This window comes from Xenia sp. Carnegie-2017, unplaced genomic scaffold, assembly GCF_021976095.1.
Source record: "Xenia sp. Carnegie-2017 unplaced genomic scaffold, XeniaSp_v1 HiC_scaffold_13, whole genome shotgun sequence".
Classification (NCBI taxonomy): Eukaryota; Metazoa; Cnidaria; class Anthozoa; order Malacalcyonacea; family Xeniidae; genus Xenia; species Xenia sp. Carnegie-2017.
Window position 1 is genome coordinate 2,809,405 of NW_025813436.1, and position 23,898 is coordinate 2,833,302.

The 23,898-nt window shown below is 34.7% G+C and overlaps 2 protein-coding genes and 2 long non-coding RNA genes across 5 annotated transcripts in view; 2 read left to right on the forward strand and 2 right to left on the reverse strand.

Annotated features, from left to right (window-relative positions):
• Window positions 1–984, forward strand: part of LOC124459553 — a 31,539-nt gene extending 30,555 nt beyond the window's left edge. For both annotated transcript variants that reach the window (XM_047009009.1, XM_047009008.1), the window contains 2 exons: window positions 401–461; window positions 640–984. In XM_047009009.1, coding sequence (XP_046864965.1) covers window positions 401–461; window positions 640–747 — 169 coding nt within the window. In that variant the 3' untranslated portion in view covers window positions 748–984. The remainder of the gene's footprint in view (window positions 1–400; window positions 462–639) is intronic.
• Window positions 985–8,785: 7,801 nt separating this feature from the next.
• On the reverse strand, window positions 8,786–9,431 carry LOC124453212. The gene is made up of 2 exons (XR_006951020.1): window positions 9,288–9,431; window positions 8,786–8,990 (listed from the first exon to the last, which is right to left on the reverse strand). It is a non-coding gene; the product is annotated as an uncharacterized LOC124453212 (long non-coding RNA).
• Window positions 9,432–12,317: 2,886 nt separating this feature from the next.
• Window positions 12,318–14,804, reverse strand: LOC124453206. Its single transcript, XR_006951019.1, has 2 exons — window positions 14,590–14,804; window positions 12,318–12,707 (listed from the first exon to the last, which is right to left on the reverse strand). It is a non-coding gene; the product is annotated as an uncharacterized LOC124453206 (long non-coding RNA).
• On the forward strand, window positions 13,239–23,329 carry LOC124453200 (protein Wnt-2-like). The gene is made up of 4 exons (XM_047003966.1): window positions 13,239–13,676; window positions 15,716–15,972; window positions 20,609–20,907; window positions 22,730–23,329. Exons 1-4 carry the CDS (start codon window positions 13,606–13,608, stop codon window positions 23,192–23,194), a joined length of 1,092 nt encoding a protein of 363 aa, XP_046859922.1. The 5' UTR covers window positions 13,239–13,605; the 3' UTR covers window positions 23,195–23,329.
• Window positions 23,330–23,898: the final 569 nt, after the last annotated feature.

Genomic DNA, 23,898 nt, shown 5'->3' on the forward strand with positions numbered 1-23,898 from the left:
TACAAACATGTAACGATACTCCCGGGTTCAAACCATTTACTTTATTACGATGTAGTATCAATTGGTCATTACTTAAAAAGTTTGCCCGTAACGTAGCTCGCCCAGAAACCTATATTAAGAGTTGAGATTTGATCAAATAGGCTACAAAACTTTTAAGTGAGTGTGCTGATTAGTTGCTGGCGTGGTTTTAGCATTAGACCTGTGCTGCAGTATTTGTTTCAAATTTTGGTCTTGAAATTGATCACCATATGATAGTCAAGAGATTGTGCCAACATCCTACGGTTTTGCTCGTATCCTTGTATGAATTAAGTGGGATTTTTAGCGTTCCGTCTTAATGAAAGTGATATTCCTGTCCAAAGAAGTAAAATAACTTTTTATAACAAACAAATAAAACTTGCAGATTACGTAGACAAATAAAAGAGCAACAAGAAAAGAATGAAGTGGCTCGAAATATTTACGAGGTTTGTTGCAATCCTCCTATGGTCGTTATAGAACGGGGATCAAAGACTGAATGAAATTGAAAACATTTGTGGACTAATAGTTACTTTGTATCAAAGGATGCAGAGTACATTTCTTTAAATGTTGATATTCTAAGAACGTGGTCTTTCTGATAGTTGAAATAACGTGTTTCGTGTTTAGTCGCTTATCTATGGAAGCGGTGTAGACTGGGCTAGCGACGAAGAAATGAGAGATATGGTTCTGAGTCTTGGGCAACCTAAAGATTTCTTAGACCAGGCCATGAAGTAAGCATCAAACGATTCTGTGTGACATTTGAAAGTGAGACTTGTGTAGTTTTTGTTGCCGTTCCTTTTGTACAATCCACTATTGGAGCTGATTGAAGAATGAAAAAATCTGTGACAATTAACCAGTAGAGCTCTTGCATTGGATCACAATCCAATCTTCAAATGTTGATTTCTTTTGAAATTTTTGCAAATTGTATTGTGTAAATGAGATTCGAGTTGAAAACATATGTTTTTAAAGAAATTTTTGCATCAGGCTTTGACTTCAACATGGTCTCCCAAAGAAATGAAACCGGCATAAAATAATTATGTTTTCGCTAAAATTAATATGCGCAATAATGTAATTGACATTCACAACAGTTTAATGTGCTTGACAGTTCTGCGTCTCTGGGATTTCGTAGAGTTTATTCAATATTAAAAGCAGAACAAGTTGGAATTGCTGTCATAAACTGATTTTCATCTCAAATTTATCATGCAGAAGCTTTGTAAATTCAAAGCGACATTAACTGAAACACATCAGCCATAAAAAACATAATCGTGTTTTCCATAAGTTGCAAAGAACATGGGCTAACTAGCGAGTGAATAAAATAAAAATAAATTAAAATAAATTTATCGTGCAAATTTCATTAAAATGCATACATAATTATTTGTGGGGGGGATACCCTGTCTAATTTTGAAGAAAGCTTTCGTGAAGAAATGGGCAGTTCATTTCAACACATAAATTGTGGGAATTGAATTACAGTGAGATTGTTGAATTATAATAATGTTACTAATACATTAAGAAGTTCTTTATAATAACATAAACCACTTCATATATGACATTTTTAATCTTCAGTGCTTAGTTTCATTTTTGGTATTTGTAAAAGAAACATGATTCTAATCAGTTGATTTGCATGTGAGTGCGAAGCTTGAAAGCCCGATTCTACAGGCGTAGCGAAAAATTTTGCATTAAAACAATATCGTCGAGTGATAGAATGAACTGAAATTTTGCCATTTTACTGGAGTGCCTCCTATGAAAATCTGAATCCAGAATCCTAGAAAAAAACTAATTGCTGTTTTTAATGTATTGATCGTGGCATTTGTTAGAAAAACATTCTTTTGTGCATAACTAGAAAAACTGCATACGTAGAAATGGATTGGTTTGGTAGGCGATAGTATCGTCATATCAAGTTATCATTACCAATATTATCATAGAAGTTATCTATTTCAATTTGAAAAGAAAAATTCTGTTAAATCATGTTGAAAAGCAGTTGCTCTAGCTGTTCTCAATCCCAAATGACAGCTTATGTAATTGATACAGAAACTGTACTCAACTTTAATGATGACAGCTTTACGATGTTTTGGGAGCAACAAAATCAATGAAATTGTCATGAGCACATTGTGCCATCCCAATATAAAGATCAAGAAATTTTGCAGAATTACGGAGATACACTAATGTTATCCAATCCTTTATATGAAATACCTTGGAATGAATTTTTCTGAAGTACATGAAGAGATTAACTGAAGAGATTAACCAAAAAAAGTCTTAAGGAATTCAAACAGATTAGTCTTTCAACAGATATTAAAAACAGCCATGGAATATGCTGTTATATTGTGATTCGTCTGATCCAAATCATAAAAGAAGATTCTCTTCAGGGCGAATGAATTCACTTCTTGGAGCGGTATAAAAGAAGATCATCATCAATCGATTGCGTATAAAACAAACTAAGAGGAATTAGCAATAATCTATACATTGCAGAAACAAATATCATTTTAAGGTAAAGCTGATGAATATTTATAGCTGTTTACATTTTGAACGTATTATATCGTGAAAATTATAAATATTTGATGTACAATGATATGTCATTCAAGGAATTGAACAAAATTACTAAAAGAAAACAGACATGTGAATGGAAAAGAAAGAGACCGAATTTTATAACTAATGTAGTGTGTTCTGGTTCAGCGGTTCTGTGCTCCGGTATGGGAACTGCTTTGGATTATGTTTAATATTTTTCTTGAGAAATTTGAGGTATGTCATCGTGTCTCCCAATCCAAAGTATGACGACATTTTTGCGAATTTTATTAATAAAGTGAAACAACAGGCAGTTTGTGTCCGTTGCTGTTTTCATGCAACTTTCAAGGACCAATGGAGATAACCGCCTACTAACCAAGTTAATTCTACTTCTTAAAGTGAGAGGGATCTTTTAAAAAAGTTAATGGAAACAAACGCCGGTTGTGAAAATGTAGTAAAACGTTCACAAGTGCTGATGTACATGAGAATCACTGCTAAGAATTGTATTCATCAAGGCCAGGTTTCGACGGCGAATATTTTATGCGCCGAAGTTGTTCTTGATTCGGTTCAAAAATCTTTGTATTAAACGGCGTATGAGATAAATCATTTCCGTTGATTCTCGCGATCTCTTTTTATAGTGACGAATGTAAGCGCGCAAAATCGTCTAAATAGCAAATGCATCGATGACAAAAATTGGATTCTGGTATTGATTGTACTTCGACAGATTCTTTGGACAGATTATCACTCACCAGTTGTGATTTTGGCCATGAAAAAATAACTTAGCTACGTCATGGGGTACAACTAACTCTTCTCAAGTTTTTTCACTAACAGCGGCGAATTAGTCTGAGTTTTCTGAAAATGGCTTTATTGTCTGCCTAGATTTTGTGCTATTTTTTGTGTTCATTTGTCAGCAAAAACTGTGAAGTATCTGTTTCAAGAACCACTTGTAGTAGCTCTTGCTATAAGTGAGTAAGTTGCTTTTGTTATAAACGCAGGTATTTTTGGCGCTGTAACTATAACCTAAAAAATGTGACGAGGTGGTGTCCTACTGACGTCATTGTTTTGTATTGAGCTGCCAAATCCATATGGAAATTAATATACGCTTTTTTATTGAAATTGCCCAATGCAAATATTGTTTTATCACACATTTTTGTTTTATTTTAGCTAAGTTAATCTTTCATCATTGTTTTGCATAAATAACAATGTTGAAATTTTTTCTTCATAGAATTCGCTGATTTCTATTGACTGGCGATTTGTTCTCTACTACTGTGTAGTCATACATTTACAAAAGAGAATTTTACACGCATATTGTCCAACTTGAATCCATTTTGCTTTTGATTTGTGATGTATATCTCTGCTAGGTTCTTAAAAAGGTTGCGATCATTTCGCAATGCTCACTAATAGGATGCCATTTATTTTGTCAAACTCAGTTCGCGCCCTGGCTTTTATTAAAAAGCAGCCATTTGTGAAATTTTCAATTTCATGATGATGTGCGTGATTTTACGCTTCTTGCTATTTCCCTTCAGTCTAAAAGCATTTCAAAGCTTGCAAAAAATAGCTTATTATCCACTTCACGCGAACAAATCTCTGCTAATATGGTTTTCTGACCAATTGCCAACTCACTATATATTACGCCTATTTATTGAGCACTTCAGGTATGTTTATAGGTTTAAGTGAGCCTTAGAAGAGATTTGCCTTTTTTAAGGATAGGGTCTTTTTTTAAAAGTTTAGGCAATAGCTTCACATAGTCGGTGTCTACCTCTATGATTAGGGTTTATTATTGCAATGCATTACAGAAATGATACGTCTAAAGAGCAAATAGTTCGTGCTATTTACCCCATACCCTTCCACATGTACGCCTTAATTTGAAAAGCTCACTCGCCCCTCACACCCCTAGGTCTTAAGACCAGTAGGTCTTAAACATCGTTATTTATATGTTTTACACTACTGTAATTCTTGATTTGAAATATCTTGCTGTGAATGGAGAAAATAGTTGGCTGTCGATGAATGGAAGCGCACGCAATGAGTGTAAGTGTGAGTGAGCTTTTAGAATACTGGGTGATATTGTCCCAAGATGCATTCATGACCTTTCTCTGAAATCGTGGGAAAATACTTTCACTACTTTTTACGTTTTGTTTCAATGTTACCGCAAAAACAAGATTATTCTTGCCCGACGTGGGTAATTAGCGCCTCTTTGTAAAGAGTTTGTTTTTGTATTTGACTCAAAGATTTATATGATATACCGTAATTTCTGTATTTAGTCCCCCCCCTCCTCTCTTTAATAAGAGCTTTTTTCAAGACATAGAAAAAATAACATCCCCTCACGATTTGCCTCCTCCCCCCTGCTGCAAATCAATGCCCGACAAAACAACGATAGTCGGAGTAAAATGTAATAAAAAAATGCCAAAAACAATTGTCAGACTGTAGCAATTGTTATTTCTACTTTTATTGCACTTTGATTAAAGTTCTAAAATATGACTGCATTTGTGTTACGTAAAAATAACCAAACTACTAGTGTGTATATTTAGAATAAGCCCACTTTTAATGTTTGTTTAAAATAAAATAAGTCCCACCGGAGGGGTCTTAGTACAGAAATTACGATGTTAGTAATAGTAAAGTTATTATTTAAGTTATATTAAAGTTGTGTTAGTAAAATCGCGCATTTCTAAGTGACGACCTTATTGTTTATGATGTCTTGTTTGCTAAAGCCGAAATCATGGAAAGCTCAAACCGATAAGTCGTTCATTTAGTTGTATTACTTTGAAGTGATTTGAATGGAATGAATTTGTACTTTTGTAAGAGGTTGGAAAATGATAGCTAAAGACAATCAATTTGGCTTAATTTTTACCAAATTACGAAATTATCGCGCTGCCTGTTATAGTAATATTATTATATCAACATGCTGATAGTTAAGGTATGATTAACTTCGAAAAATCTTTTTTATGTTCATTATCAAAAGCGTATTTTATACTTATTATCAAGTGCATATTTCATGCTTATTGTCAACTACGTATTTTATACATATTATCAAGTACGCATTTTGTGTTTACTCTCAAGTGTGTATTACTCTATTAACGAAATTTGATGGGACATAGTATTACCTGAAATTGAGTAATAGTAATGCGTTTTTTCAAACCACAGTAGTGTTACTAAAGACGGATGCTATTTGGGCGTGAGTGTTTGCGCATTTCTTCGTGAAACCTGTCCGTGTGAAATTAAATCGATTTAATGCATCTTCCTGAATAGGAAATATCATTAAAATTAAAAACATCGAAATATTAGTAAATTGCGAAACCATGCGAGCTTGTGTTGTTTTAGCGGTGCTTATCATGTTTCAATGGACAGATAATCTTGTAGTGTATCGACTTGAGGCAAACTCAGCAAAGTTGGGCTTGCTCATTAAAATGCCATGGTTGACCAACATGGTGATCTAATACAGTCAATGCATATCTTGTTATTTTTTATTGCATTTCCTTTGTGTGCTGCTTAAACTTTTTCTCTTGAAATCTTTGCATCCACTGTTGATGATGAAATCTTGAATGTTATCTTTCATGTCAATATTTAATTTATAAAAATAACAACATCAACATGTTCAAACACTTCAATGAGTTTAACATCATGTCCTTTATTATATTGTTATATGTTCATGAAAACAATAAATTTACGTGTGCATACATTTAAGATCTAAGAATTAAGACGTAAATCAATAATTAATTCGTAAAATATTCAACTAGTTGACAAACGTTTGCTATTCATTGTATTTTACACCACCAGCTTGGCAATTCTTATAATGGTATGTTCAGAAAAAAAACATAATATTTCAAAGATCGACAAACCGAGAAATCTTGTTCTTAAACATTTACATGCTCGTGTTTATTTTATCTGTGTGAGTCAGGACTAATTTTATAGGCGGCTTGACTCGGTTTAAGTCAAGTGACTGCTTGATTGATTAATTATCTCACATCCTTTGAATCCCTTTGAAATTTCCTTATGTTGTGCATTTGTGTCCCTCGTCAACGTTTAACATGAGTTTGAACATGCTGGTTTGTAGATTCTTTAGGTTTACTAGTAAGAATATGTAACATTCAAATACGTTCCTCGTACTAGTGAAAGGTAAGTTTTGTTTTTGGAGTTTTTCGGTATTTCAAATAACAGTCTCGCCGGATTGCTGTATTTTTCAGTTTTTCAATTTTTAGAAGAGAGTTTGACGTCATCAAGTTTCAACTTTCCAGTTTCCAACTTTCATACATCATCCATTCAAATTGGAAAAAAAACAAAAATCTTATGATTGGACAATGCACGCAAGCATGAAACTTGAAAGCATTTGAACCTTAACGTAATTTATATTTTAGCTACACAAGACTTTATCGGAAAACGGAAAAAGAAACCGTTATTGCGTAGCTAAACGCTCTAGTAATAATGCTCATTTAATAATTACGTGTTTTTTTAAATAAACATGTTCCAACATCTCATGATGCCATCTTCAGTATAGTAAAGAATATTACGTATGTGTAAATAAATATAGTAGTATTATGATACAGTGATTGTTTATACAACTATGAATAGCTATATTATATGCATTAGCAACAATGGAAAATTGGTTAGAAATGATGAAGGGCATTTACATACTGAATATCGTGTTAAAACGAAAAAACTTGTCTTTTTTTATTAAACACGAAAAAAGAAACATTGAATACAATGGGAGCAACTTATATGCTTTATAGTCTCATTACAACATAGGCATTCGGGAATTTTCAGCATGACTTAAAAATGTAGCCAACTAATTGGCAAAAAAACAGTCTTCGAAGATAATTTAAGTGTTACTTATAATTTCACAAGGATCCATCTTTCCTGCTGTGATCACACACAAATGTAACGAGCTATGTACGTCGCGACATATGCTTTTAGGTGACCACTTTTATCTTATGTTGCTTTTCATTCTTCACCACCTGGGCTCGCACGTTTTATATCTGATTATAAGTTTTATATTTAGTCTAGATGTGGTTGCCTGTCGCTCATTCATTGAGTGAATGCTCGAGCATCAATTGTGCGCAGCAGCAATGTTGTTTCATACATATAGTCAAAATTAAGGGAAGCTAATCCATGCATTGCGCGTTAGTTGTATTACTTTTTTTATACTTAATAGAATATTCAGGTTAAAGACTGCTTGCGAGTTGCTCTAAGCAACTTCTTGAATTTTTATCCATTTTCCGTGGAAATGTCAATTTTACCGTATTTTCTATAATCATACATGAGTAAGAGCATTAGGCGTTTATGACATAGTTTATTCAAATTAAGTGGCTTAACATTTTTTGTAGTTCAATGTCAATGGATGTTTACGCAAGCCTTCATCATTATACTTAGAATGTTCTAGCACGCCCAGATAATTATTAAAAGTACATTACTCAAATTGTCATCGCCAAAAAAAACAAGATGCATATAATCTAGCACCAATTTTACAAATACGCGAGTCTGGATCCCCTACAAAAAAGCGATGGAATGGTTTTCAGTTATCATGTTATGTTATATTATATATATATATATATATATATATATATATATATATATATATAAGCTCAATGTTTTATGATATAATTCTTAAGAATAAATGCGTCCATAGTTAGTTTAATCCACGGGGAATCGAGTGGGGAGGGTGGTGATGGAGATAGCCTTTAGTATCAGCAAGAGACAACGGTTTCATCCTTCAAAAGCACTGTGAATAGTGATTTGCTTTTACGCATAACTTAAACGAAATGATCAGATGTTTTTCTTTCAAACATCATGAATGGCCGCATATTGATTTGACCTTCACGACCCCATTGACTCGTATATGGTGATCATGTTCTCTCTAATCCAAGTCTTGATAGACCTTTATCAGCTGCATGTGAATGCAAAAAAAAGCAAACAGTTCAACACTAGAAAGCAACTTTCACATGCAACTCAACATGCGATGTGAGTGATTTTTGAATCTTGCTGATCAAAAAGTCAAAACGAATACTGGTTAATCAGTTATGGAAGTGCAGTCTGTTACCGTTTCATGAGGAGATTTTGTTTTCATGTGTGTGGACGTCTTGTGGTTTTATCGAAGTTTTATGCTTCCATTTGAGTGTTGTGGCACTTGATGTTGAAATTCTAAGTTTATCTTTAGGTCTTGTACTTATTTTGGTGCATTGTTCTTCTATTCAGATATTCAATCCGATATTGAATTAGTGTGCTTTAATTAAACCCCTTACTTAAGTCAAAGTCCTTTGCTATTTCAGAAGCTTCCTCTTTGTTTTGAATTTTGTGTTTGTTTTATTTCAGTAATTGCCAAAATTACAAGTATTTTCTTTTGGTTTTTGTAAAGAAAAATTCTACAAATTGTGTTTATCCTATTATATATAGTACGTGCTAATTACGGCACTGAAGTTACAGCCTTTTGCCAATTTTCTTTCGTGACGGCACCGTGTTCTTACTTATCCAATAAACTGTTGTTCTTCCTTAAAGACAAAAGTTGTGATGAAATGATGTTCAATGAACGTTACAACAAGAAGTGTGCCCGAGACAGAGAGTAGCAATGCGAGGAGTTGCTTTTCTAATGAACAACAATGGCATTCATGTGTTGACGTAACCTTCACAAGGAACGGTTCTATTTACTATGACTTGTATTATAACTTGTATTTTCAAAGAGACATGAGTTGTTTAATTTGGTGCCCTCTAATACAAAAGAAAGTCCTGATATACCATACGTAAGAAAAGTGCATCAAAAGTTGATTGTGCTATAGTTTAAGTGTTACCTGTTACTTTGAAAATGAAGGTTACAAGACACTCTGTGTTTAAAGTAAGAGCAGTGTTGACTGTTCTCTTTGTGCAGTCGGGTAACATAAGGTTACTTTAAAGATATGTGTGTTTTCCATCGGTGTAATTATATAATCATTGCACGTCGTGTGGTTCGCTCTTCAGGAAAGATTAATATTTGCCTGCTAAATGTTCTTTCAAAGAACCTTAGTGGAGTCGGCGTTTATGTGATCATGAAATTCTTTCAGTTCCTGCGATTATAGGAAAGATTATCCTGCCAGCGAAACAAAGATCGACACTTTTAGCTACTCCTCGTTTTCTTTTTTATCACCATTTGCTATTTTTCAAAAATAAATAAATAAGCACTCTTATCCCACGAAGAATTCTTTTGTGTATCATATATTCATCGAAATCTTTTTCAAATAGAGATTTGTCAAAGTAGAAATTTTCGATTTTCCAGAAGTCTATTGGTCACATAGTCACACAATATTTTTGTTCTTGTCACGATTCTACTTGTCGTCAAACATATGGAATAATTACGTCAAGCGAAATCCCTTTGCAACTGTTGTCAATGTTGATTACTTGAAAATTTTTAGTCTTTATATCATGTGTGTGTATTCGCATGCAACGCTATGCTAAACTTCTGCCAGCAAGAAAAACCCTTTCCTAGGGTTTCTTTCCCCTACCACCATCTCGAACGAGCTTAACGACTTTTACTAAATGGATTGCCGTTGGAGGCAAAGAAGACCGTGTGATTGTAGATTTGGATTACACTTTACGATCGTACGGTGTATATACTGTTCTTTAATGTCAGTCTATATTTCTGTCCAAAACAGGAAAAGGTTTTAGGGGGATTTTGAAATATGTATATGGAGAAAATAATGAAAATTGTCAGAAACTATTGCTCTCCCAGCTGGTAAATACATAGAATATGCTGTGAAAATCTCGTTACAAGTAAAACGGAAAATTTATAATCGCAAAAAATGTAAAAATTGTCATTCTGTAGTTGACAAACACGAGGCAGAGCAAGTGATATTTTGTTTGCATTCCTTGTTTTCCTTAACTTTTTTTTACTTTAAATTGTGTCGTGCAAGCTCGGAGGACAGATTATAAGAATTCATAGTTTTTCTGGCGCTTTCAAATTAAGACATGTTAAGTTTATATTATGTGACGAGGTAAATAACCAGAGAAATGCCACGTTTCTCGCTGAACTCGACCAATTAGGTGCTGGGCCATTTCAAATGGTACATTACACACATATTCAATTGTTCTTGTTTTTGTATATATGTTAAAACTTGTTTTTAAAGTTTCATAAATGACTATAGCAACTTAAAAGATCATACAGTGTCACGTAAAGATATATAGCTCTGTATTATATAAGTAAAATTTACATGGCTTATGCATGCACATGTGATATTAATACTTTCAGCATTTTCGAACTGAAAAGTGAATAGTTAGAAATATGTTTAATCTTCCTTTAATATCACAAAAAAGTTCATTAGGTATCTATTCATTTTCATTCGAATGCATTATAAGAATTCTTAATAGAAAGGAATGCCGAGAAAAGTTTCGTAGTCCTTAATTGATACTTACCTACAGCATCAATGTGACCTTATTTTTTGCTGAATTAAGAAGTGTGAACACGAAAATGTGTTAGCTTCAGGTGGTTTTTTCATTTGTGTGAATTGTCTCGAAAAAATTGTTCGGAAAGCAGTTGAAAGAAAAAAAAGTTCTGAGACTTAGGCATGTATACTTTTTGAGTTTTTGTTCTTTTCAAACGTTCTTTAAGTACAATGTAGCTTCCGCTTAGAACTGGACGAGTCTGTAATGGCGTCATTTCCTTACTACTCGACTACAAGTGTTTTTTATGGCCACAGCCCACATATGACGACTCCCCGTCTCATCACATAGACTGTCATTGCATATGTACGATGTCGATTAAATAAAAAATCTCTAAGATTTAATGGTACGTTTTCTTTCTGTCATGAAAACAATTTCTCCGATGAATTTTGCCGAAAGGGGCAATTACTAAAATACTATTATGAAATAATGTGATTAATTGCAGACCAATCCGAGTTACTCAGTCATGTTTATCTGAGATCATCAACATTGTCTGAGTCTTTAGAGACGAAATATGTCGTTTTTACGAATCCCCGATTTTTCATCTACATTATATTAACTCAAACTTATAGCATGTTGTTTTTACACTTAACACCCTTTTCTGATTGAAAATTAAACTATACGCCTACAAATAGTGTAAGTCATGCTGTCGTCTGGCCTTATTTGGTCACGCGTGTAAAATAAACTCTTATGTGAAATTACATATCTGAGAAATTTCTTATCAAAACCGTCAACGTCAAAACCGTTTTTGTATGCCTATGTCAATCGAAAGGAATTCGTTATTAATATTTTAGACATATTTTCAGTATTGCGCTTACCTACTTTACAAATTTGATTTTTAAGTGTATCCGTGTAGAGGCATCCGCTCTGTCGTTTCAAAACAAAGAAATTACTTCATTTCATTAATTGCTCGATAATTAATTCGCGGTGGAAATCGTTCAAAGCTACACAAAAATATTTTGTTCGCGTCTTTTGGCAAATTGAATTTCTTTTATTGACTTTAATTTAAACGGCTCATTCGCGATCTAGGAGATTGTACCGGCATACGAGATTGGGCGTTTGCCATCACATTCCATAAGTTGACAACATGCTACAATTACTGCGTGTGAAAATTTAAGCATTTTCTGTCAATTAAATGAATAACATTTTAGATATTTCCCTTTGGGAAAGGCCCTACCCTTGATGTATCCATATGTTGATTTCCTACAGAGTTGACTTTAAACCTCATTAGGCAATAGAGATGGGACAGCCGGATCATCTTCTCTCAGCTTAGCTAAAAATACAATGTTTCTACTTGTTCCGTTTGCGCCATTACTGTCCTCAGCAATGTATTCAAGTTTAGATCGTGCAAACTTTGCTTGCACATTGCAAAAATTGTACATGAGCACCGAGAAACATGATCCATGTTGTCTCATTGTGAGATTTTGTTTATTTGTTATGACTATGTGAAAATTTCTTTTTTTTCATTTGAATACGGTCCCTGGTGAAACTCGATAGCTATAGATTACAATTGAAGATGTATTGAATACTTTTATAGTTTTTCTAAAAGTAGAAATGGCCATTCTTGCAAATTGCATTGTCATTTAAATCACCACATTTTGCGCATTTAATACGAGCTCTACGGTGGGCGTTTTGTAAAAACAATTATTCTCTATTTACCGCTTGTTGTCTGCTTTGTTATTTCACCACCACGGACAAAATGACCTTGTGGATCAAATCAAAAAAGGAAAAGGACTTTTTAACTCTTCCACGGCCACTTTAACGTTCGTTAAGAATGTAACAATCGCTTGCGACTTTTACTAACAAAGAAATGTTATAAATTAATGTAAAGCGGTCTTTAGTTACAATTATGGCATGCGACATTTTTTAAATACTTTCATGCGAAGTCAAATAGTCTTTCTTTTTTCGTCTAAAAAATAACCTGCTCTCGACAAGAGACACATTAATTAGTGGCTCTTTAGCAGGTAGTACTAGATACGTAATTGCTTTACGTATTTAGACTGTTTAAATCCCTCAAAATCTTCTTTGTGGCCGAATTCGGCGCTCAAACTCCTCTGAAAACCTTCCGCTGCAATCTGTACATCCGTACACGTATAGGCTACGCTATGTTTCGGAAACTTGAATACATAGCCAAAATGCTGCATACACGCGGGAGGGACGCGCTTAACAGGGCACAGCGGAACCCACTGGCTTGGATTGCGTGTTGTGCATGTAATTGATTGCTCTAATCATTTCGCACGTTATTACCGGATCACGAAGACCAATCAGAAAAGAGCGGATTTAATTACGCGCGCGTTGTCTTTAAAAACTCGCTGTCTCCGCTGCATGGGAACGCAGTTGTGTTCTCGACCCAAGAGAAGTACTACACGAACATCTGAAAACGCTTTAGACGTGTGCTACTAATTGTGAACGCTACTCGAAAGAATCTCCATAACAGCAGCATCGCTGCCAGCTATCTGTCTTATCTTACCAGAGAACGAAACAAAGACAAGAGAGGAAATTATTTCTTACCGCAAACTATCAAAGCTTTTAAAGACCGGTTATCGTTTTAAGAGGTTATTGCGCACAACACCACAATCTAGTGCACGACCCACGATATATATAACCTGCCGTATCAGTCTACAGCTGTAGCATTTGTCTGAAGTACTTTCGAAGAGAAGATCTCTTGTATCAAAGTCAACAAAGGATAAAAGAACTATGGCTATAAATAGAGGCTCGTCCCCATGTAAACTCATTCGTATTGGATTCTTGTTGTTACTTGGCCTTAGGTAAGACTACAATGACTTTATGAAATTTATTTGAACTCTTTGCATTTTCTATACACGTTATCAGTGTCATCAGAAACCGATCGGAAAACATCTAGGAATTCTGTGCCTGTGTTCTGTTTCAATTCCATACTTCTATAGAATGTATTGGTGATTAGTTACCAAACCCCTATTGTGCAACCCTCTTCCTCAAGTTTTCTTCAAAAGTCTACCGCAAAATGTCGAGGGAACAATAATTTGAAGTGATCATTTGAACGACTTTGACCTTACAATGTAGAAGATTTACAATGCGTTCGCGAATTGATTCTCAATGTGTAGTAATTTGTCGCAATTAGGAAGAGCACATAGACTTCATATATTCGTCCATTATTGAGACGTTGAATATAATGTGTCGAAAAGTGACGTCAACTTTACACAATTATTATGTCTGAAACTTGTGCCTTTCAGTAATTTTTTTAATATGATATCTCGTGCAATGACCTTCGCTCGTCTGTGTTCTCGCCTCGTCAAGTGTGCGTCCTCAGTAATGCTTGAGTTGGTATTCACAATCAGTCGTAAATACTTCAACGTGTATTGACGCAACTTTACCGCGAAACAAAAATATGAATTAACCCCAGCATTTTGGAACGTTTTTATTCTGCCCTTTTTGATACTCGCTTTGTTAAAGCGCATTTGAACCCCGGAAATCGAATGTCAAATCGTCCATTCGATACTCTGTTTTAAAAAATCAGCCGTCAAAAGAGTTGTGTGTAACTTTCTTTTACGTACTGTATAACTGTATTATTTCGTTTTCTCTTTGTATCTCAAAATCGTATCACAGTGAATCTTGATAAAGCAATACAGATGATTGTTCTTTAGGAAAGATTACTTATGTTATCTTACAATACGTCAAATCACCAACTTAAGTGGCACTTACTTTTATGGAGTTTAAATTCGGTGAACAACATCCACACAGCGACACTTGTTATAGTTATGCAAATATTTGTTTGTAAAATATTTGTATAAAAATTTTGCATGAATCGTTACACGTCAAACGACATTTCCTACAAGCTGTAGGATTTTATTAATTTGCTTAGTACAAGAAAGAAACTCGACTATCTTTCCCTGAGGCCTAGGGATTACGAAAGACGTAATAACTTTGAAACGTGAAAGAATCCAAAATGAGGGAGCCGTGTTGGCGTCCGTTTTCGTTGTCATACGACGATTGATCTAGAAAATTTCGGCATCGTTTTATGTTTCAGGCTAGTTTTGAGAGATGTCTTTGTGCTTTTTACTGTTATTAAATCGATTTTGTCGCAATTTACATGTCATTATTTTGAAATGGATCAGTCATCGAATCAACGAAAATTAATCGAAAATTTGGCACAATGCATTTATATATACGTCAAAATAGAAGATGACTTCAGATTGCATGTTAATATTGCGAGTTGACATTTCCAATGGAAACATGAGTTGAAGACTTAAAAAGCATCGTATTTTCGATAAAGTCGTTCCGTGAGAAGCGCATATTTTTTACATTTTGTGTGTGTGGCAAATAACAACGTGAAATAATCAATGCAATTTAGAATAATGTTTGAAAGGACACCATATTCATATGGTTTTGTTACATTCCGGAAGGCGATGTTTGTCCTCGCTGTAGGTATAAGAAAACATAAAGAAATTGCAGCACGCAAACTTTCCTGCATCGTACATAGCATAAAACGTTAAAAAGTTGTCTGATGTAGATCGCTGTGAACTGGATTAATTTTTTTTCACACTCTTAGTTGTTGTTGAATCCCAACACTTGCCTCATCATCTTAAATAGAGTATATCCTTTTTTCCTCCACCTTGATCATTATCAGATCTATGGAACTTTGCTTTTATTGGTAATTTCAGACACGGTCGCTCTATACTTCCACATAACAACATGCTAACGATGCAAATATCAAGTTGCATGTTAATGTTATTTTGTAAAATTCTCAAGCATTTTGTTCGTTTCTTAGTCTTGGATGACGACCATCTCAATGTAACCACATATATGAGTCTCTCTTTCTCGATTCTAGCACGATTTACCTGACAAACGGGAGTCAAAATAAACGAAAGATACTGGCTAGCATCCGAAAGTATTGTCGTGCAATGCAGTGGTTTGACAAACGGCAGCGTCATATATGCACCAAACATCCTGAAATGATCCGACATGTAAAGAAAGGCGTTGAAAATGCTTTAGAAGAATGCAGAAGGCAGTTCAAGGATTACCGATGGAATTGCTCTCCCCTCACTTGGAATCAAGTTTTTTCGGAAGAAGGGCTTCTCAAAAAACGTGAGTGTTTCGTAGTTGGAGTTGCACTGCAATTCCCAGCCCTATATCTATTTTTAAACGGTTTCATTTATTTAAAGAATAAAGCTTCAAAACGCACACATTCATAGGTTGTTTTTCGCCAAGCTTGAGAAATGTTTTTTTTTGAGTTTTTTCACTTGCATGCATAAGCTTGAACTGACGGTGACTTTTATTTTATTCCATGATCTACAAACATGACCTAAGGTACAGAGATGACGTTCTATCGGTGACGTATCCATCGACTGTCCGAATATATTTGACATTAGGCTCTCTATAAAGCGACTTACAAAAGCAACCCACATGGGAAATACTAAATTAGTTTTACTGGAACAAACGCACCGATCGAAAAAAACGCGCTTTTCTTTCTTTTAACCATAATAATAACTAAATAACATCAAAACAAGCGATACGATAAACTTTCTTAGAACATTTCCCGAGAATCCCTTAAAAATTTACGTCAGAAAATTAAAATCCCATCAAATGAAGAATGTTCAGAAATCGGCTTACTCCACGCGAAAGTGTGCAGAATCATTTCAAAAATGTTTTTAAGAATCAAACAGTATTATGACATAGCATACATACGAAGATTATATGTGGCTAATGGCACGCTCGATCTCGTTGACTTTAGCATTTTTTACGGCAGTAATCCACGCAAGTAGGTCACAAAACACAACAACTATTTCCGATTATCTTTATGATATGTTTAATCGCTAGTCATCCAATTTCCCAAAATTCCATATTTGATGAAGTATAGCACGAATACCGCTGCTACAAGTATACTCATATACTTACACACCAAAAGTTTGTTTTTTTTTCATCTTGAAACTCGTTAAAACGTTATTGATACTATGCTCCTATCACGACATTGCTTAAGTCATTACGTCATGTTATTTAAATTATATGACCATTGAACGCACCTACTTATAACATTATAGCCAATGATTATCTTGGATTTTCGAGTACATGTTTCGAACTGAAATATATCTAATAAGATTAGAATGTCGAGGGCTTGTATTCACCACTTTTAAATTTTTCATACGTATTTTTACAGGAAGCTTGAGTAGGTATATATTTTGATACAGACCTCCCAACAGGTAAACAACTCGAACGTATACAAAACATATATTTGTCGAAGAATAATTACTGATATCTGTTAATGACGGGATAAAGCGTTATAAATCTGACAAATTATTTGCGCGGCACATTTTCAATAAAACGATTTTATTCGAGCTGCAACAACATGTTTGTGTCCAAAAACAAAGATTGACGGGAATGAGCTGCAGTTGTTGAGGATAATTGATTGTATTTATTAAGTTATAATGTGAATAACGTTTATTGCATCTGTCATTTTCGAGCTTAACATTTTGTTCAAGTACCACTGTAATCTCAAACCGTTCATATCTTAAACAAAAACGTTTTGGAGAATGCGAAATTCTTCGGATATCTTTTGCAATAATGGTCGTGTCTTTCAATTTCCACTTACTCGTGTTTTGTTTACGTCCATCAACAAAATTACATAAGTCGTAATTATTATATAAGTTTGCCCATGATTACGTCGCGATTTTTTTTCTTGCTTATTGTCAAGTTTTTGATGAAATAAGTAGGAAAAGCTTTTTGCTGTCTCATCATATGTTTTCGGCGTTTTTTGTTGTATAAGATCAATGTCTTGAGATTTGTGTCTCATATATATTTAAAAAGAAAAATGTGTTCATTATGATTTGTTCTAATTTTAATTATTATAAAAAGTATTCTTTCTTAGCTAATACATTCAGATGTAGAAAAGTTATTTAGAGATGTGTATATTTGTCGACATGAGAGTCTTTGGGATCTTGATCACAAAATACAAATACACCTCCCACTGGGAGAGTCATTTGGACTCGATAACTTAATTGGTTTCTTCTCGAGTTCGCTAATTGATTAATAACAATCTGCATGCAACTTTGGAACGATACAATTTTATATAGTAACAGGCCTGTCATTCACCCGAGCTTTATTTCAAAGATAGGAGCCCACATTTTGAAAATAACAGAATGAATATTAGCTACGAGATTCTTATCTGTTATTAATGTGATAAGTTGATGGTCTTTAGAGATAAGAAATGACAAACAGCTAAATAACTCAATAAAGATGCACTTAGAATGGTATTAAAGACAATTTGAACCAGCGTTCAATATTTCGGTAAAAAATGCTTGTATGAGTTGCATTTTGGGTACATATATATGTCGTTCGCGTGAGCAACTAATTTTGGTATGTTTTCTGCTATCTCAACGAAGCGTCGCGTGTCAGCTTTTCGACAGTTCAAAATAAACGAAAATATTGCGTCGTTCAGCGACCTGTCGTCTATGGACTGTGCGGTGGAATTCGCTGACCAACTGTGCGGTGGGTCTTTTTTGTAACTGCAATTGAATAATTAAAACGCCATGGCAAGAACACGTCGCTTAAAATTAGTAGACGAAAACAAATCGTCACGCAATCATTTTAGAGTGAACAATCGAGAACAAAGCCATGCCATGCCGAAGCTACATGCAATTGTGCTCCTGTTGCGATCTCTTGTAACGCGTCTACAATGACAAAAAGTACAATTATTCTCTTTTCCGTTTTTCCTCAGCGGGATCGATCAAAAATAGCACGGAATCATACTCGAATAAAGCGTTTTGTACGATGCCTTCGCCCATCCTCTGACCCACCATCGGTTGCATGTCGCACTATTTCAAATCAGACTTGAAAGTACGCAACGCCTCTGCTTGAGTGTCAGGTTCTTTTCTTTAAAATTATGCAGCACAATAATTTTTCTCCTCTGTGAAAGTTCTAGAATGTACATTTTGTCATATATAAATGTCTTCGAGTTTCGATTTCATTGTTTTCAGCATCTGAACAATTTGACTGTTTACTCGTTCGCTGTTTGATTGTGTTGCAATTTGTGAGGTTTACATAGTTACAGAAAAACATATGCTGTAAGGTTCGGCTTTTGTTGTGTAAAAATTGTCGTCATAACGCTGGGTGCTGTGTGTTCTTATAAAAATCCCTGATGTTTCAGCAGTTTTGTTCAAATCACATGTTGTTTCAATTCACTTAGACGTACAATCTGTTATTTTCAATTATATAAGTCCGTGCGCTATCGATAAATATTAATTGTGCAACAAATGTGTCATCTGCAGAATTTCTCAATTAGTCTAAAGCTTTCAGTGTTTGTCTAAAACTCTTTGAAAGCTTGAAATTGATGGCAAATCTTTGACAATCGCATGAATAAACCAAACTAGACAGACAGACTTATCCACTGTTGAGAATTTTACTTGTTTTCGACTATTTGTGTTTGTAACAGATTATGATTACCATTCCAAACCAGAAAAGAAAACGAATTCTATAGCGCGGAAGGCAATTTCTTGACATGTTTTGACGACAAATAACGATAGGCGCTTTGATGTCAATGAGGTTATATTTGGATGACAGTTTTGTCATTCCTTTCGTGTTTGTGTGTTTGTGGTGTTTTTGTACTTTTGCAAAGTGTTTTTAAACGTTAAAATGAGAGGGGTGGGTAAGGGCAGACATAGTTGTGTTTTCATACCATAAGCTTCATTATATATTCGACAGTACGGCTGAATATTGTATATGTTTTTACGCAGAGCACGCCTGCGCAAAGAAAAATGTTCCAAAGTCTGCAGTTTCAGATAAATATATTCTTGAGTTATTGTAGCCAGTCTGTACAAATGGCTAGGAAAATAGCCTAATCTTAGAATTTTGATCTGAGAGTAGGTTTGCAATTGTAAGCTCCAAGGTTTTGTAGTAGTTATTGCAACATCTATCTGCTTGTAATGAGGTAATGGAACAGATTGGACAGGGAAGATTTTAAAACATGATGACCACATTTTTCTATTTCAATAAGTCCACATTAACGTGAAGAGAACAGCTTTTTCCATGTGAATAACTGCAGGAAAGCACTGATTTCTACCGACTACCGGACCGGATGCACTTTCTATCATTTTAAGTTACAGCAGTCTGTGTTGTATGCTTGTTCTATCATTTATAATTCAATACTTCTATTCCGGTCGTCTAAAACGTGCGGAAACTCGATAAATCATAGCAGCACAAAGCAACGGACATGGCCATTCAAAAGACATACTTCTATATGACTACAGCAATAGCTATTACAAAATAATAGTTGATAGTCCAATGCAGGCAATAATGACTGCATTGTTTCTAACAAATTTGATTTCCGTTTTATTATTAATATATGAAAGACAGTGAAAGAAAGTGACTCTCTACCATCAAAATTTTAGTAGAAAATAGATCTGATTTCACAATTTTTTTAATTTGTAACCATTAAGTTGTGTGAATGTGATTGTTACTGTGATTCACGTTTGTTGTCAGTTTAAGTATTTTAGAGTGTTTTTAACACATATGATGTAAAGTAATGAGAGAGAGACAAATACACCTGAATCCCACATTTATCAGGGTGCTCACATTTTTGCTAAATTAAATTGCTTGTACATATTGAAATTTTGGGCTAGTAGCTATTATGGCTATATTCTCAAGTTGATTTAATGATTTTTGCGTAACAATGATCATCATTTTCATATTACTGGCTATTATTTTATTCACACTTTTCTCCATTCTTCAGGTTCTCGAGAAACGGCGTTCGTGCAAGCCCTCACTGCCGCAAGTGTGATGATGGAAATATCCCAAGCATGCGCAGCAAACGGCAAAAAAGGAAAACCATGTGGCTGTGGTTCACAACCAAAATCGAAACGTCGGTCAAATAACAGTAAAAGAAAACCAAGAGATGTTAACGAATTTTGGCAAGGTTGTCCTCATAACCTACAGTATGGCTTTTATTTTGCCAAGCGATTTATGGATCCACGTAGGGTTACAAACCACGCGCGGAAGACACGCGCTCACAACCAGGAGGTCGGACGAAAGGTAAGCACGCATTCCAACAGATATACAAAAATAGTATGTTCGGTTGCGAAATTTTTCACTTCTTATCGTCGCCTTAAAAACAGCTTACGTTTAAAATTGAATTGTTGTCATCTGAAGTAGTTTTCGTCCTTTCATGCGCGTGTTTTTAAAGGGGCTGAAGTGTTTATTAATTTCAGCTGTAGCATTTTTGAAAAGAAAGTTTTTCTCTGGAGAATCAATTGAAACTCAATCTGTTATTGCGCCAAGTTTTAAGCTTTGTTCTCAATTAGTCATATGAGTCGTTCATTAGTCTGTAGAATACAAGACGATATAAGACGTCTTCGTCTAGATGACTGAAACGTCTCAATTCGGACAATTCAATGACTCTGACGACTATATGAGAAGCAATCTTCAAGAATTTGTTGTGGCTGATTGTTTTTATCGTTTAGACAAACTTTAAGTAATGATATGACATTTTACTTAACCCCATTCTACAGTATTTACAACTATATGACTCCTTAAAATTAAAACATTGAACGTCAAACATTCATAAATCGTTTGGTTTTATAATATTTGCCAAAAAATTTGCTTATTCACACCTGATTTCAAGAATTTATAAAAATCTGAATATTTGCTCCAAAATACGTTGACAGTCGTGTTCCGGTACAGGATATGACAACTTTTTACCAATTTCGCCACATTAATTCGCAAAGCTGTAGATTTTAAGCGACAGACGTCAGTAGTCTTCCGCTTAACCCGTGTCTATTTCCTCAAAGAGGTCACCTTATAGATGCAAAATGATGTTAACATTACCCAGACATTCGTACGATATACTACTGCTGCTTTTTGGCATAGCAACTTGCCAAAAGGAAAAAACCTACTCAGAAGGTGTAGTCGCCTCTAGTAAACGGTTTACCGCAGTTTGGCCAAACTAGAGAATTCCTTAGATGCATTAAAATAGCAGGACTTAAGTTTGTATGAGGCTACGTCGCTTTCTAGTTGTAAAAAGAGGTCGTATTTCAAAAGAGTCACCATTTAATATGCTATATACAAATTAAGAATAGTGTTTAGTCTCATGTGTTTAAGTGAGAATGCTACAATTAAAAACCGATAACTTCTCATTTGATGTTACTGACGGAAGCCACAAATGAACCAACCCAAATATTTTCGATTGGATGTTGTTGTTGAGGGTGCCACCTTTGGACATAACCCAAAAATTATCAATTTTTTATATGTATATGACGGTCAACAAAATTTCAAACTGCTACAAAAAATTGTGAAATATTTTTTTGTATGTAATTTGATGTATTGTGTGTAAGATAAGGAAGAACGTGCTTCTATAAATTTTGCCCTCCCTCAATTAAAAGCAACTTATCGAAATGGCGATGCCCTGGCTTTTAAAAAAGAGTTTTTCATTATCACCTGTGATGCTCATTATAAAGATAAGAGCCAATCCGATCTGTGAGATCATTATGATCTGTTAGGCCCGTTTCAAACGTCGCATTTTACTTGAACCGAATGCATTAAAGACAAAAGAAAATGAAATAAAATGTCTCATTATCTTTTGTTTTAAATGCATCGGCTCATGTAAAATGCGACGTATAAAACAGGCCTTAGGCTTTAATTTTCTGATTTTGATCACAGTAAAAAGAAAAGATTTCTAAAGAAATGAATAATGATAATGTTCTAACATTCATACAGCACCACTAAGAGATGTTTACATGATTTCGAGACCTTGAAAGGGAAATTAATATTGACGATTCGATTCTCTCCTACACCTCACTGGCAACCATAATGATAATTCTTTTGTTTCTTACGCGTTTTTTTTCCATTTCATTAACAGCTGGTACGAAAATTAAGAGTAAAAAAATGTAAATGTCACGGCAAGTCCGACACGTGTGCGTACAAAATATGTTGGTATGTCACGCCGCCGATCACGAACGTCGGTGATCATTTGTGGAAGATGTACAACAGATCCGTACGCTCGCAGTGGAACAAAACATCCAACTTCTTGTACAGGAAAGATCGCTCGCGACGTGAGAAAATCACGTCGACCAAACTTACCTATTTCGCGCCCTCAGAGAACTTTTGCCAGCGCAATCTTCACATGAGCATCATGGGAACGCGTGGTCGCCAATGCAACAGCACGTCAACCGGGAGCGACAGCTGCAAGTCTATGTGCTGCGGTCGATCTTTTAAGACAAAATACGTAAAACGGAAAGGAAAGTGTAACTGTAGATTTGTTTGGTGTTGTCAAGTCGAATGTGATCAGTGTGATATCAACGTTAAAGTTGAGACTTGTTTATAGACCTGTATTGCTTTCTTTTGTTATTTTGTTTCATTCTGAATTTGCTGTTTTTCAATACCCTATGAGTCAGTTACAATGACAACTATATTTCATACATGTATGCTTGGAAGTGAAAACTATTTAGTAAACGCTAAATTACAATGTGTCATTATCCATCACATGACGTTTTTGCGACATTTTCGCACAAGGGCATCAATAGAAGTTATTCAAAGAAAGTTTCACTTCTAAGCATTCTCGAAACTCGCAAACCCATGATTGGAGCTGATCATGTAGAGAAATGCATGACAGTGAGCAAAAATTCCTTGGATAAGCACCACTACGACACTTATCTAAGCTTTCAGTTTTCGTTTGACGATGTGTTTGCAATTTTCTTCAACAAATTTTACTGAAAAAAACAGCTAAATTGACAAAAATTGAAATATTAGCAAAAATTAATCTTAAGTGTCTTCCCAAAATAAAAATACTTTATAGTTATGGTTTTCATGCATCATGAATTCACAGAGGATGCTGTATCTTGTTAGGTACGTCAACATTAGACTTCAAACAGGGTAATTTTAGGGATATACTATTATCAATGAGGAGTGTCTATGGACATTCTACAGACTCTTGTCAATGTGGCATCGACAAAATAAAAAACTGGGTAAACCATTAAGTAATTGTAACAAAACATGCAGTTTGTGAGTTTTAATTAGAAAATGCTGCAA

What these genes read in the sequence shown, in the direction of transcription:
- LOC124453200 (XM_047003966.1), top strand. Translation starts at nt 13,606, where the DNA reads ATGGCTATAAATAGAGGCTCGTCCCCATGTAAACTCATTCGTATTGGA. An exon ending in AGAAGGGCTTCTCAAAAAAC is followed by an intron (nt 15,973 to 20,608) that starts GTGAGTGTTTCG and finishes TCCATTCTTCAG; the next exon opens with GTTCTCGAGAAACGGCGTTC. An exon ending in ACCAGGAGGTCGGACGAAAG is followed by an intron (nt 20,908 to 22,729) that starts GTAAGCACGCAT and finishes TTTCATTAACAG; the next exon opens with CTGGTACGAAAATTAAGAGT.